Genomic DNA, 15,240 nt, shown 5'->3' with positions numbered 1-15,240 from the left:
GCAGAAGGAAGCATCCATTGAACTCAGTGTGCTGCTCTGTGATGCTAGCTCAGATACTTGGCATCTCATCTTGGGTGCAAGGTCATCAATGTTTGGGCTCAGGCTCTGAGCGGAGGAGACCCTCAGGATGGAGTGAAGGTGTGCGTGCAATATACCGGAGCGCCAGATCTAATAGGAATTAGAAAATATCCTGCGGGCCGAAATCAAATCCACCACGGGCCTGATTTGGCCCCCGGGCCTTGAGTTTGACACATGTGGGTTAATAATAAAGAAAAGTTTTGTGCAACCATTCTCTGCATGCATTTGTTGATGTCTTACAATGGGTTCAATTGCAATAATATCGCATTCATACAGGGTGGTTCAAACTAATAATGGAAGAAAGATAATAATAATATATTTATACATTTGAAAAAGCACTGGTATTGGATCGGTTAGCGATTTTTGGACGACATGAAAGTTTGGCATCAGAATAAGAAAAATTGGTCTCTCAAAATGTCTACCTTCACACACCCAGCAGATATGGAGTAACATAGAAATCCTCTGGCAACCTTATGCTAAGACCATAATAAATCTTTTAGCTGTTTTGTTCCCCACCAGCTGCCACCTTCTTTACTCTTATTGCTTGAGAGCCAAATACAAGAAGCCATGGTATCCATTGTTAATATAAAAATAAACACATTGCATGCTAGCGTACCAATGCCCCTGTTGGAATGCTCCCCTCAGGGTCAAACCAATATAATACATTCCTACTTGCATGGCATGATACGGCACAAAAAGGGACATTAAACTGACAAAATATGCCTGAAGAAAGCCACAGATAGGACAAGACGATAATAAAAAAACACAATGATAATAAAGAGTAATCTCTTATGGATACAAATGGCCAATAAATAGCATAAATCAAAAGCAATGGTCTCGCCAACATTCCCTAGACAACTCAAATGTATCTCCATACTCTGCTCCGGACTTAAAAGAAAGAGAGAGGAGAGAAAACTGCTAAAAGGGAAACTGGAGAGACCATTAAGTGATTTGAGCAGCGAAGCTTCTCCACTGCCAAGGACATGTAAGAGAGACTGGGAGTGGCTCTCAATACATCAGACGTCAGGAGGGCTCCCTCCCACTCAGACAAATGGATCTTGTTTTGGAAAACCCATAAGAGCAATCTAAGGCTTGTGAGCTTTACAACAAAACAAAATAAAATGCTGTAGAAGTAAAACAAATCGAACTTTAAAAGGCCATCTGATTGCAGAATGCCCAATGTATTTCTCCCCTTACATGATGTTTGTTGAAAGTAAGAAAAATGACCATGACAAAAAATGATGTATTCTCCTCTCTGTGGTGCCTGTGTTTCTTCTTCAAGGCAGAGAGCTGCGTACTGCGGCAAGCTCTCCAAAGCCACTCATTGTGAGCATCCAGCCTGATTGTAAAAACGTTTCCCTCTTCTTTAATCAATGGAAACTCAACTATCCTGATTCATGGGGCACTCTGGAGTATATAAATATCTTCTGACAAGCTTGACTGCGTTCTCCTCGGACCATTTTCAGACCACCATCCCCCTCCCCCTCACCAGTGTTCAATATATTATTTTCTTTTGTACTTCCTTATTTTCTAACCATCGCCCTTTTGTTCTACGTTACAATCTCCCTCTTTCCTTTGTAAATGTTGCTTTAGCTACAAGTCCAATCAGTCATTCTGTGCGACTGCAACATGACCATTTCTGGGGGGAAGATAAGACCGGACAGATTAAAAACACGGTTCAATAGTGGAAGAAAGGAAGGAGAAAATGTAAGCAAGTCAGCAGTGAAAATATTTTCTCCAACATTTATCCTCATTACTCATCTCTTGGCAGCCTTTTTTCTTTATCTCCACAATAAAGCAAATATTTCTTCATCAATTATCATTACTGAGGGGTGACTTAATATCGACACAGCCAATCCATGATAAGCTTGAGTGATTCTACAAGGTCTTTGATGTCAGTGTGGAAACCTTAATTTAGAGAAAGTGTTGTCACAAGGCTTAAAAACAGGCATTGCCCTACTTTTGACTTATCACTGATGATAGCCCAATTCACTCGTCTAACATAATAGTTTACAGTGTGTTTATAATACATACACAAACTTCACATTATCAACAATGCACAATAATCTCATTTAGACGATATTGAGTGAAAAGGATGTTGAATTAAAATAGTGGAACATTTGTAAATAACAGCTGATTTGATTGGACAAACAAGCTGTGAGTTTTCAAGTTAGAAACAAAGTAATTAAAGGTTCTGCTGGAATCGTTTTTTTTTTATTTAGGAAGGTTCCTAGTAAAGTGGAATGATCTAGAACTACCTAAAGGCCCAGACACACCGGGCCGCTTTCGGCCGTCGATAGATGTCTGTCGATGAGCGTCGTGTCGCCATACTCAGATTGGTGTGTCCCGCACCGTCGTGTCTTTTTGGCCGTGTCGAATCGGTCGGCAATCGGCCAAAGGATGTCGGTCAAATAAATAACTCGGATTGGCTGTTCAGCTAGCGAATCAGTGCATGAGAAGCGAAACGGAAGGGAGGGACCCAAACAAACGATTAACAAGGCACACAGAGACGGCTATTGTTTTTCATTTTCATCTCAGCTGGACGAAAGAGTTTATTTTTCATCATAGCGATCTGGAATGAAGAAACCCAAGACCAACGCACACGCTACTTGTTGTTTGTTTATATCACGCAGTCTGTTCTTCTTCTCTCGGTTATCACGCAGTCTGTCTTCCGGTTGTTGCCTCTTTTGAATGACGAATACACACTACCGCCGCCTGCTGGTAAGGAGAGATATTGCCACTCACGCATGCGCAGTTCGTACATGCTACTTGGCCGTCGGCTGAAGTCTTTGCGGTGTGTTCCAGTGTGACACATGGTCAACACGCAGAGACGCGAGGCGACACAACAGTCGGGACGTGTTCTTTGGTGTCTGTTTGGAATGTGTCTGGGCCTTAAGTGGCGGCCATGATAAGAGTTGTTTGAGTTCTCTAATGATAGGAGAGGAGCTTCAATACTTCCTTTGTTATCTCCTTTAGCTTAGGACACATTGGACCATTCTTTATGAGATAATGCTGTCCCACGATTCTTTGCAACCGCCAAATGTATGGTGATGCACCATTTGGCCGCTCACGCAAACAACAGACAAACGCAGGTCATGTACGTTACGATGCCTATTATTTTTCAACTCATCCCAAATAAGTGCTTTTAAAATGTTTTAACTTTCAACAATATGTTAAACCAGAAAGGCAAACTATGAACGTCAAGCTAATGACTGTAAAATGAGTAAATCAAATCAACATTTCCCAGTGTGAGTTGTGAGGAGTTTCTTAAGCTATTGTTTAATTCAACATGGTTACATTTTAATACAGTGAAATATTTCTATGTAGTAATTGCCTATATCGCATAAAGTATTATTTATTCCAATAGTCGTATACAACCACACTAGGGCTGAACGATTCATCGATTTTAAATCGAAATCGCGATTTGAGATGATGCGATTATCAAATCGCAAAGCCTGCGATTTTTTTTTACTTTTTTTTTTTCTTCTTGTGTGTCACTCATCCACACCAATCAGAAGTCCTGTGCTCCACATGTACCAGCCATTGTTAACCAATCAGAAGTGGCCCAAGATAGAAGGTGATAGACAGATTGATCCAATTACCTGCCAAGTGCTTCTGAAATACTTTTCCAAATGGCTTCCAATGGAGCTCTCCTAGATGGTTTCTGAGTCAGGTTAGTAATGCTCCATCACGTGTTTCTATTACAGGGTGAACCTTAAACTGAAGCTTGACTTTAAAGCAACCCAACGGAAGTTTCATGTAAGTTTAGTTCTTTCACTCGTAGCTCGGGCTGCGGGGGTGCTAGAGACGGGAGTACGTTGATGCGACCTTCCTAGCCAGAGATATGGCCGCATTTTACAATAAACTTCCGTTGGGTCGCTTAAAAACAAATATCGCAATTCGAATCGCAATATCTGTCAGAAAAATCGCAATTAGATTTTTTTCCCAAAATCGTGCAGCCCTAAACCACACTAATTGATATTTAATTCAAACCTTGGTAGCCAAGTATTCTTTTTTACACTTTTGTCCTCGTTTATTAAGCCTCCATGAAACGACATGATGAGAAAGAAAGGGGCGAAGGATGTAGATGCTCTTATTGACGTCCATGTACTGAACAATTCAGTTTTATCATAATTACGCCACACTGTGGAAATGCAGTATGAAGTCCCGATTAACACCATGATGTTTTTCACTGAGGTTCAGCAAAAGTGTTGAGGAGAAGACATGGGACCTAATGTCTTTGAGGATTCGACCGTAGCCTTGGTCTCGAACGGCCTTGAGTTTGGTTCCATTTGCAGAAATACCGGTAAGTGCACATCTGTTCTTTGCTCTGCCACATAAATTGGATTGTATTGAGTGAATTGATTGTAAGGCCAGATGAGTCTATTAGTTGTGCTCATCAATGGATCCCATTAAACACTTCTTAGTGCTTAAATTACACATGGTTCACGGTCCAGAGGTGCAGTACAAACAATATGTCCGCACTTCCAGACAGAGTCATCTTTTGTAGGGACGGATTGTATTTTAGTCAGGGAACATTGTGAGGATCCACCCACGGAAGAATTTGGGACTTAGCAGAAAATGTCAACAGTTGGGAGTGTGTGACGAAACAAATGTGACAAGACAAGATAAGAATGTCATTTGGATTTCACTCGGAAAAACAATTAGGCTTCTCTTATCGCTCTCGTGAATCTCTGCCTCTTGACACTATACACAACAATGGGCCGAGACTTAATGTTTGCAGATTAACGACATCTTCTTTTCTCTGCCACGATTTGCATTGTCCTAAGTAGCATAAAAAGATGATCTCAACAAGTAAAACTCTATTTGCATACGTGGTTTAATGAACATTTGCATATTGCTCTTTACATAGTCAACTCAAGCAATAAGTAAGGTTTGCAATGACTTAAAATTAGTCATAATGTTCTACAGCAGGGAACACCAACTGCATTTGTCCAAGGGCCAACATTTATCCAATAGACACTTTCGCGGGCCAACGATTGTTATATATAGAATGTAGAAGTTGTTGACTCGGGGGGGGGGCTAGTGGAGCACGCTCAGGTACTGCGGAGCGCATAAAGCAGACTCTTCACAACGAAGGATCACTTCTTCTTCAAGGCAGGGAAGGCTACGCAGTACGCAGTCCACTGTCCCGCAGCTGCTGCCTCTCTGTTGGACTCCGGTACTGCACATTACTCACAAGACCTTGTATAAAAAAAAAACGAGTGGGGGGCGAACGCACTAACCACTCCGCCAACACCAAAGTCACCCCCGTCGTGCGGGCCGAATGAGAATGTCCAGCGGGCCGGATTTGGCCTGCGGGCCGCCAGTTGATGGTCACTGCTCTACAGTAACTAACACAACAGAGCTGGGATCTGCCTGTACGCTATCTTTTTAAATGTTTACAATAACTCAGAAGACCTGTTGGCTGAGACACCTACTGTATGTAAATCTGTGAGCCATCACTGACTTGATCAACATAGGGCTGACAACAAAGTGAATTAAGCCTCATCTAAATGTAAATGAGGTTTTATACCTTTGGCAAACAGCTTACATAACCAGTGTCTATTTTAATAAACCAATTCGATTTTATTCTGTGCTATACCAACGCAAATCCGTTCTTTATAAAAATCTACATGGCATACAGATAGTTGTCGACAAAAGGAAGGAAATAAGAGGGGGGGGGGGGGCGGAAAAGCTCACTGAGTTATAGGTCTGCGTACATTTCAAATGGAAACGTCTGCTGGAACGCCGTGGTACAGCCATTCAATCTGGTGTGAGAGGAGTGAAATAGACATAGACTGTCATGAAAGAGCATTTGAATAGCTCTGAGGAATAGTCTGCAGAACATGCAGAACAAGAGGCAGGAGCTCACACACCACTGTCCAATTTCCCTCCTGTCATTAGAATCACAGATATTAAAGTGAATATATGAAAAACAGCAAGGCGTTTCAAAAGCATCCCGATACTTCAGGTCTGCACGCTGCCTTATCAAGTGGCAATATGACAACTACTTCAAAATAATATGGCATGTGTGTGGCTAGAAACACCGAGACATCTTGAGTTGTTTTAAATCTTATGACATGTTAGTTATTATATGAATGAGTATAAACAACTCTAGCGAAGAAAACATGTTCATTTTTTCAAGATACTATTACTGTATAACAATCCATAAAAGTTTATAGTAAATGTTCAGAGAAACAAAAATTATTCACTGATGTCATGCCGAGGTCGTGCAATGTAACTCGGCGAACACAAGGCAAACATTTCCCAAATTGGGATCAATAAAGTACTTATCTATCTATCTATCTATCTATCCATTTATCTATCTATCTATCAACCGACCTACCTGTCTATCTATCTATCTATCTATGCATCTATACCTACCTACCTACGCATCTATACCTACCTACCTACCTACCTAACTACCTACCTACCTACCTACCTGTCTATCTATCTATCTATGCATCTATACCTACCTTCCTACCTACCTACCTACCTACCTACCTGTCTACCTACCTGTCTACCTACCTGTCTACCTACCTGTCTACCTACCTGTCTACCTGTCTACCTACCTGTCTACCTGTCTACCTACCTGTCTACCTACCTGTCTACCTACCTGTCTACCTGTCTACCTACCTGTCTACCTGTCTACCTACAGTATCTATCTCAACCTATCTACAGTATCTATCTATCTACCTACCTATCTATCTATCAATCTAGCTGAATTCAAGCTTACTATTTAATTATATCTCAGTTAAACATGTGGCCAATGTGTACATTGAACCATATATTTGACACCAACAATTAAAAGTATAAAACTGTATGTCTGTCTGTATGTCTTGTTGACATGATGATGCTCATTGAATGTATGAATAGAGTGTATCCAGCCTCCACTGGATGGTTAAATACACAACTTACAGACATGTTTAAAGGCTGAAGAGGATGTTGGAGTTTAAATAGATAATGGGACTTAACACAATAACTAATTAGGTGAACAGGTTTGCAATTATTAGAAATGAGAGGCTAATAGATGTACAATATTAAAAGTTATCCAGACAGTGAAAGAACTAACAGCAACTAATACCAAGGCGCACTTTAAAGTAAGGCGAACAAAATCACTAATTCTTAAATGAATCCGCAACAGAGCATTAATTTGACATTAGCCGACAAACATCAATTCATCCCCCATTCTAACTTTAGTAATGCATTTACTGGAAAGAGATTAATATCAATTCCATAAATCATTCAGGAGATACATCCGGAGCCAGGGACTCTGGTATGTTAGCCGATCTCAGTGTGGAGGCTCAGCGCACATTAATCAATGTCTGAGCTCCTCTGGCCATGTCATCTGGGGAAAAAGGCACATTTATAAAAAGGGCAATCTCCACACAATCCTCCTAATGTAACATATTTAGATCTTTACACCGCGGTCTATGCACTCACCTTCATATGCCTTTTGTCTTGGTATTAAACTGTGGATAAGGTTCCCTATTTCCTTATTCATCCTGTTATATGCCCAAAAAAGATTGGTTTTTTTTGCACAGGCTAAAGACATGACACAACTGTAAGAACAAAAAGTGTAAAATATGATAGATAAAACCCACTATGAAGAACAACTTGGGGTTACCTTGGTTGCTGATTGGCTAATGGTTACACAAGACTAAACATCGTGATGACATCATAAAGTGGCCAAAATCTGATCAGCTCATTTTCAGACAGGTTTTTATAGAAATGGATCAAAAAGAGAGAGAATCTTTGTTCCTGAAACTTTCAGAGTCTCTTTCCACAGAGGGGACACATGTTGATGTAGAAGAGACATGAAGAAGAGGGGACACATGTTGATGTAGAAGAGACATGAAGAAGAGGGGACACATGCTGATGTAGAAGAGACATGAAGAAGAGGGGACACATGTTGATGTAGAAGAGACATGAAGAAGAGGGGACACATGTTGATGTAGAAGAGACATGAAGAAGAGGGGACACATGTTGATGTAGAAGAGACATGAAGAAGAGGGGACACATGTTGATGTAGAAGAGACATGAAGAAGAGGGGACACATGTTGATGTAGTAGAGACATGAAGAAGAGGGGACACATGTTGATGAAGAAGAGACATGAAGAAGAGGAGACACATGTTGATGTAGAAGAGACATGGAGAAGAGGGGACACATGTTGATGAAGAAGAGACATGAAGAAGAGGGGACACATGTTGATGTGGAAGAGACATGAAGAAGAGGGGACACATGTTGATGTAGAAGAGACATGAAGAAGAGGGGACACAAGTTGATGTAGAAGAGACATGAAGAAGAGGGGACACATGTTGATGTAGAAGAGACATGAAGAAGAGGGGACACATGTTGATGTAGAAGAGACATGAAGAAGAGGGGACACATGTTGATGTAGAAGAGACATGAAGAAGAGGGGACACAAGTTGATGTAGAAGAGACATGAAGAAGAGGGGACACATGTTGATGTAGAAGAGACATGAAGAAGAGGGGACACATGTTGATGTAGAAGAGACATGAAGAAGAGGGGACACATGTTGATGTAGAAGAGACGTGAAGAAGAGGGGACACATGTTGATGTAGAAGAGACATGAAGAAGAGGGGACACATGTTGATGTAGAAGAGACAAGAAGAAGAGGGGACACATGTTGATGAAGAAGAGACATGAAGAAGAGGGGACACATGTTGATGTAGAAGAGACATGAAGAAGAGGGGACACATGTTGATGTAGAAGAGACATGAAGAAGAGGGGACACATGTTGATGTAGAAGAGACATGAAGAAGAGGGGACACATGTTGATGTAGAAGAGACATGAAGAAGAGGGGACACATGTTGATGAAGAAGAGACATGAAGAAGAGGGGACACATGTTGATGTAGAAGAGACATGAAGAAGAGGGGACACATGTTGATGTAGAAGAGACATGAAGAAGAGGGGACACATGTTGATGTAGAAGAGACATGAAGAAGAGGGGACACATGTTGATGTAGAAGAGACATGAAGAAGAGGGGACACATGTTGATGTAGAAGAGACATGAAGAAGAGGGGACACATGTTGATGTAGAAGAGACATGAAGAAGAGGGGACACATGTTTATGTAGAAGAGACATGAAGAAGAGGGGACACATGTTTATGTAGAAGAGACACGAAGAAGAGGGGACACATGTTGATGTAGAAGAGACATGAAGAAGAGGGGACACATGTTGATGTAGAAGAGACACGAAGAAGAGGGGACACATGTTGATGTAGAAGAGACATGAAGAAGAGGGGACACATGTTGATGAAGAGACATGAAGAAGAGGGGACACATGTTGATGTAGAAGAGACATGAAGAAGAGGGGACACATGTTGATGTAGAAGAGACATGAAGAAGAGGGGACACATGTTGATGTAGAAGAGACATGAAGAAGAGGGGACACATGTTGATGTAGAAGAGACATGAAGAAGAGGGGACACATGGTGATGTAGAAGAGACATGGAGAAGAGGGGACACATGTTGATGTAGAAGAGACATGAAGAAGAGGGGACACATGTTGATGTAGAAGAGACATGAAGAAGAGGGGACACATGTTGATGTAGAAGAGACATGAGGAAGAGGGGACACATGTTGATGTAGAGGAGACATGAAGAAGAGGGGACACATGTTGATGTAGAAGAGACATGAAGAAGAGGGGACACATGTTGATGTAGAAGAGACATGAAGAAGAGGGGACACATGTTGATGTAGAAGAGACATGAAGAAGAGGGGACACATGTTGATGTAGAAGAGACATGAAGAAGAGGGGACACATGTTGATGTAGAAGAGACATGAAGAAGAGGGGACACATGTTGATGTAGAAGAGACATGAAGAAGAGGGGACACATGTTGATGTAGAAGAGACATGAAGAAGAGGAGACACATGTTGATGTAGAAGAGACATGAAGAAGAGGGGACACATGTTGATGTAGAAGAGACATGAAGAAGAGGGGACACATGTTGATGTAGAAGAGACATGAAGAAGAGGGGACACATGTTGATGTAGAAGAGACATGAGGAAGAGGGGACACATGTTGATGTAGAAGAGACAAAGTGAAAAAGTGGATTTTGCATAATAGGTGACCTTAAAGAAATAAAAATAGGCTGGTCTTTTGGAAAACTCTTTGACTCCTTAGTGCCATCTGAAACTTGATAATAATGCACAATAATGACTCCAAACAGAGATCCATATATACCCTAATGTAATCCACCTACTGTGTTGTATTGAGTGTGTGTTTCCAACCACCTGACCTTGTCTGTTTGTCGAGAAAACGTTTTATATTTCTCCTGCCATTCAGCTCTCAGAACAGGCAAACAAAGGCCATTAACAAATGACACTCGAGCATATTAACTTCCTTCAACTGTAATCAATCCAATTGTATATATATAGCTCAATATTAGTATTTACACATATGTACTGTGAGGGGGCTTTACAATTTGTACAGCATATGAAACATTCTGTCTTTGGACTCTCGCAGCACCAAAGAAAAGACCCCAAAAGAAACACCACGATTAAAAGTGACAAATGGAAGAATCATCGAGGAGATCAATAGAGGAGGGATCCTTCCCAGGACAGACAGACATGCAATAGATGCCTTGTGTACAGATTAAAATGACATAGTAATATTAAAACATGATAATAATATGATTGTATTGCACGCCTTGCTCCAACAAAAGATGTGGACAAGGTAACAGGGCGAGCAGCCATCAATTATACGTAATATATATACATTTTTAAACACACATTGAGAAGAATATAGGTAAAAGGTTGCTGAAAGGAAATAGCTCAAACAGAACCTGCTTTCAAGTCCCTGCATTGACTTCTAGTTATTCATAATAAAGATTTTAAGAGCCTATAAGTCTTTGTATAAATGTGTCAATGATTATACTGTTGCCATGATATGTCGCAGTCTTAATTAAGCTCTCATATAAAACAGAGGCTTTATCCACAAATCTCAATCAATAAACTTTTGTAACACAAAACATTTCCCAAATTTGGATCAATAAAGTTCTATCTTATCTTAACCAAACCCTAGAATAGCCTTAGGCCCTAGCCACACGGAAACGCAGTGGCGAGCCGTGACTTTTATACCTGGGCCCTCTGACCCCCCTTCCCTCGGAAAAAAAAAGAAGAGATATTACGTCTCAACGTAGACTTCAGCGGAATATCAAAACAGTGGTCCGGGGTGCAAAACGCATCAATGACAGCGACCCTCTACCACACAAAACAACATCATTTATATAAACACCTATCATGACAGGGCACCCACAGCCAAGTAGCAATTACAAATGAATTAAGTCGGCACGGCGGCCCGCATTGAAAATGACTTAGGCCTACCTTTGATGATCAAATCACTGAAACACAAAGTCCATCCTCCTGTCCTTTCGGATGAAGCACTTTCAGCTGATCCTTTGCCACTCCAGTTTATCATTGTAACTCAATCTTGAAAATGACTGTTAATAATTTCGCAACGATGTCATCACTATCACTGAAGTGAGCCATCATGAACGAACTTATGCTAATTATAAATCTATCAAAAATAATAAAAGTAGGATAGACATGTGGATATTATCCGGCTGAACACAACGTGCATTTATCTAACAGGTTCGTTTTCCACAGACCTTATTTCGAGCTATTTTCCAAAACCCTATGGAGAAATCCCACTGCTTTCTGTCGAGGGAATCCGAGCGAAACTTACTTCCGGGTTTTAGGCCGCGTCACTGCACCACTTGCATAGACCCTCTTATTATACATCCATGCATAGACCTCACAGCGGACGGAACCTGTCATAAAGTCCGCGAAAATAAAGCCCGCCCATTTAAAGGGAAGATATGATTGGTCAATTGTACTGTCATTTGACATTACTCTCTCGTTGAGTTACGAAAGCTGGGCCCTCTGTGAATGTAGAGAGGGACCAACAAGCTCTCCCGTCTTCACATAACTCGCAGAGACGGCATTTAACCCTTCACATTCCAACAGAAACTGAACAGGCAGATTCGAAGGATTTATTTCTTTGGAAATATTATTTTAAATACAATTAAATCAAGTTATTTTGGTAAAATTAATGAAAAATGTAACAACAACAAAATGTAAAAAATAATATATTTTTTTTAAATGTTTTTTTTGTAATGTTTTCAAATATTATTTTTTAGAATATCTTAGGCCCTCTCTGAGGGCCTATAGGGCCCTGACGGCTCGCCACTGCGGAAACGAAAACGAACCGAATTCGATATAAAAAAAGTCTTCCATCCACACGCAATAGGCACCAGAAACGTGTCCTTCCACACGAGACCGCTCGACCCGCTGGAGACGCTGTAGTACATACGCCGGGCCTGTAAGTGGCGCCACAAAATACACCAAAAGCAACGAAGAAGATTTACTGAGCATGGTTGCCCTTCTGCTTATTCTGGTGGTGTGGGGAGAGGCAGGGCTCTGGCTGTTTCTCGTTTTCTCCCTCCCGAGGCAAGCGTCTGCTCCTGCTTTAAATCTCTCCGGTAGTCCACCAGCAGATGAAAAACACCCACCTCTCCGCCTCTTCCAAGGGACGAGGCGGAGAGGCAGAGTTTCCGTTACAATACACCGGTCAACATGTCCGTTAAAGTTGAAATCTTCCGGACAAAATTAGAAAAGTGCCCGCTCAAAGGTCTTCTTTGTTATTTATTGAGCTTTAAAACAAATGAATAACGACTCCGCAGATCTACCCACCTTGGGACCCGTTATCGGCGTTTCCCTGTCGGCCTCGTGTGGCCGAACCGTCTATAAGATAGAGAACTGTAGCGGATACGACCCGTTTCGTCACCGTGTGGCCTTGAATCAGGTTCTGTAAACCTCATGTTGTTTTCTTTCAATATAAAGCACTGTGAAAGGTAATAAACGCTGAAACTAAACCAATTATTAGAAGCAGTATTCATAGTAGAACTAGTGTTGGTGGTAGTATTTGTTGGGGCTTATTTCTTGACTCAAAAAGGTTAAAAGAGACGGCTGTGAAAGTGTGAAAGCAAGGCAAATATACTAAGCCTAAAACGTTACACATTCAAAAGATGTCTTGTTTATTCTCATACTTGATAAACACCACATCGTGGGTTGAAACAGAAATCCTGATAAGGTTAGATAAAAAATATGGTGTCAATCCATGCAAACATTGAAAAGGCAAAAGGTCCTTAATGTCAGCTGGAGTTTGCATAGTCAGCTAATGCTATGCAAAGGCTAGAATTTGTGTACTGCTGTCAAATATAATCGATCTACTTTTAATAGGAATTCTAGCCGCAGTAGTTTGAACAAGCTGGATGTTTTAATGTAAGCTTTAATAGGATGCAGTAGGCGGCAAGAAAAGAATCCAGTTTGGATTCAACTAAGGTGTTTCTGTGTCAGCTACTACTGAGATACGTTATTATGAGTGCAGTTTTTGAATAGGAGAAGCAAAATAGAGAGGCTGCATAATTGTATAGAAATTAAAATAAAGAGTATGGAAATAGCAGGGTACTATCAGCTTTTCTTGCATTGCAAAAGTCAAGAAACAGCATTTTTGGTCTATTTGCAGTTAAGTAGAATATGTCAAATAAATGTCACCATACTACACTATATTTAATAATAATATATTAATTTTATATAGCGCTTTTCTGGACCCAAAGACGCTTTACATTTGGGAGGGGGGGTATACAAACAAAACAAAAAACAGAGACAAAGCCAAAAAGAAACAAAACACAACAGAAAAGCAGTCAGGAGGAAGTTGATTAAGAGGGGGGGGGGCTTTATAGATAAAGAGTTGAAGAGGTGGGTTTTGAGGCGGGACTGGAACAGGGTGAGGGACTCAGACTCACGGAGGTCTTGGGGGAGTGAGTTCCAGAGCTTTTTTTTTAGATTTAAAACTGATTATATTGCTGTTTCACATTAAAAGCTCATAATAGTTCAATGTTTTCGCGGGCAATATTGTGTTTTACAGAACATCTAAAGATAAAAATAATTGTTTGTGACTGACAAGGTAAGGCTAATTATATATTAGTTTGTTTTATTGTATTATCTTTGCTTTTTTAAAGACTGTTTTAATGCCTTTTTTTCATTTTTGAAAGCACTTTGAATTGCCTTGTGTTAAAAGTAACTTATATAAATAAACTTGCCTTGTCTCAGGCATGATCTCTAATATCAAACAAACTGTCTGTAAAATATTCACCTCTTCGTTTGTGAACATCTTAACTTGCCACCTGATTTTCTGACTGTAACACGGTTTTAAAGTTTAGTACTCACCACTCTCAAAGCAAGCATCAAACAGCAGATGTCCTTTCCGCGGCGCTCCAGAGTAACCTGGCGGAGTCACGATCAGTTTGTTTACGTTCCCCACCAAGGCGTCCTCTGCCCCCGCTTCACTGCCTGGAAAACAGGTGCAATATGTAGCATTAACAGTGTCACTTTATGCAAAGGTGTTGATTAAAATATTTGAAGTAAGCCTTTTCTGATGTAAGCCCTTATCGAGAAGATGAATCACTTCGTCTCTCTTACAGAATGACAGATGGCTGACCTTAAAATAAAAACATATGCTGCCATACAGATTTGTTCTTTTACTGGTGGTGTGCAAGTGAGATACTGTCATTCTGATGGGTCTTAGTTATGGTTTAAGATGTTCTAATGTGCAAAAATGTTATTATTTTATTTGATAATTGATCTTTTACCACCTATTACCACAATCAATACACTTACGGTAAATCTATTTACACTGACAGAAAAGCAATATGCTTTATTTCAAGAGTTCATTAACCTCTCACTTGTATCTGTGATTATATGCCTATGAAACACCAAATAACTCACGTGTACAACATTAAACAGCACAGCAGTTTAACCAGGCTACTTTGGGAATAAAAGGTTATGAGGTCATCCTTAGCTTTCAGAACCAGAGAAGAATCAGAACATCCTTTCCATCACACATTGGTGTAACTTAATTTCGTAAATAGGAATAGACACAAATAAATAAAAGCAGTGCAAAAAAAAGATAGCAGTAATGAGAAGGCACTATGATTCAATTAAATGTCAATGTAATGTTATGTGATGAAAAAACATCTGCAGCAACTGAATATATCTGAAGCTTCGATTTGTATAGTGTTATTGCTTGCATGTAAATATATATTCATTGTGGTTTTATTTAA

At 40.4% G+C, this 15,240-nt stretch overlaps 1 protein-coding gene across 1 annotated transcript in view; it reads right to left on the bottom strand.

Moving 5' to 3' along the window:
* The window catches only part of LOC117557358 (cytosolic carboxypeptidase 6-like), a gene marked incomplete at its 3' end in the record, with an annotated part of 40,830 nt that overhangs the window by 24,941 nt on the left and 649 nt on the right, over positions 1–15,240 (bottom strand). Inside the window, exon 2 of the mRNA XM_034233165.1 lies at positions 14,348–14,470. Coding sequence (XP_034089056.1) covers positions 14,348–14,470 — 123 coding nt within the window. The remainder of the gene's footprint in view (positions 1–14,347; positions 14,471–15,240) is intronic.

This window comes from Gymnodraco acuticeps, unplaced genomic scaffold (assembly GCF_902827175.1).
Source record: "Gymnodraco acuticeps unplaced genomic scaffold, fGymAcu1.1, whole genome shotgun sequence".
NCBI classification, from domain to species: domain Eukaryota; kingdom Metazoa; phylum Chordata; class Actinopteri; order Perciformes; family Bathydraconidae; genus Gymnodraco; species Gymnodraco acuticeps.
Note: the sequence above shows the minus strand (reverse complement) of the source record. Positions and strands in the feature narration are given on the sequence as shown.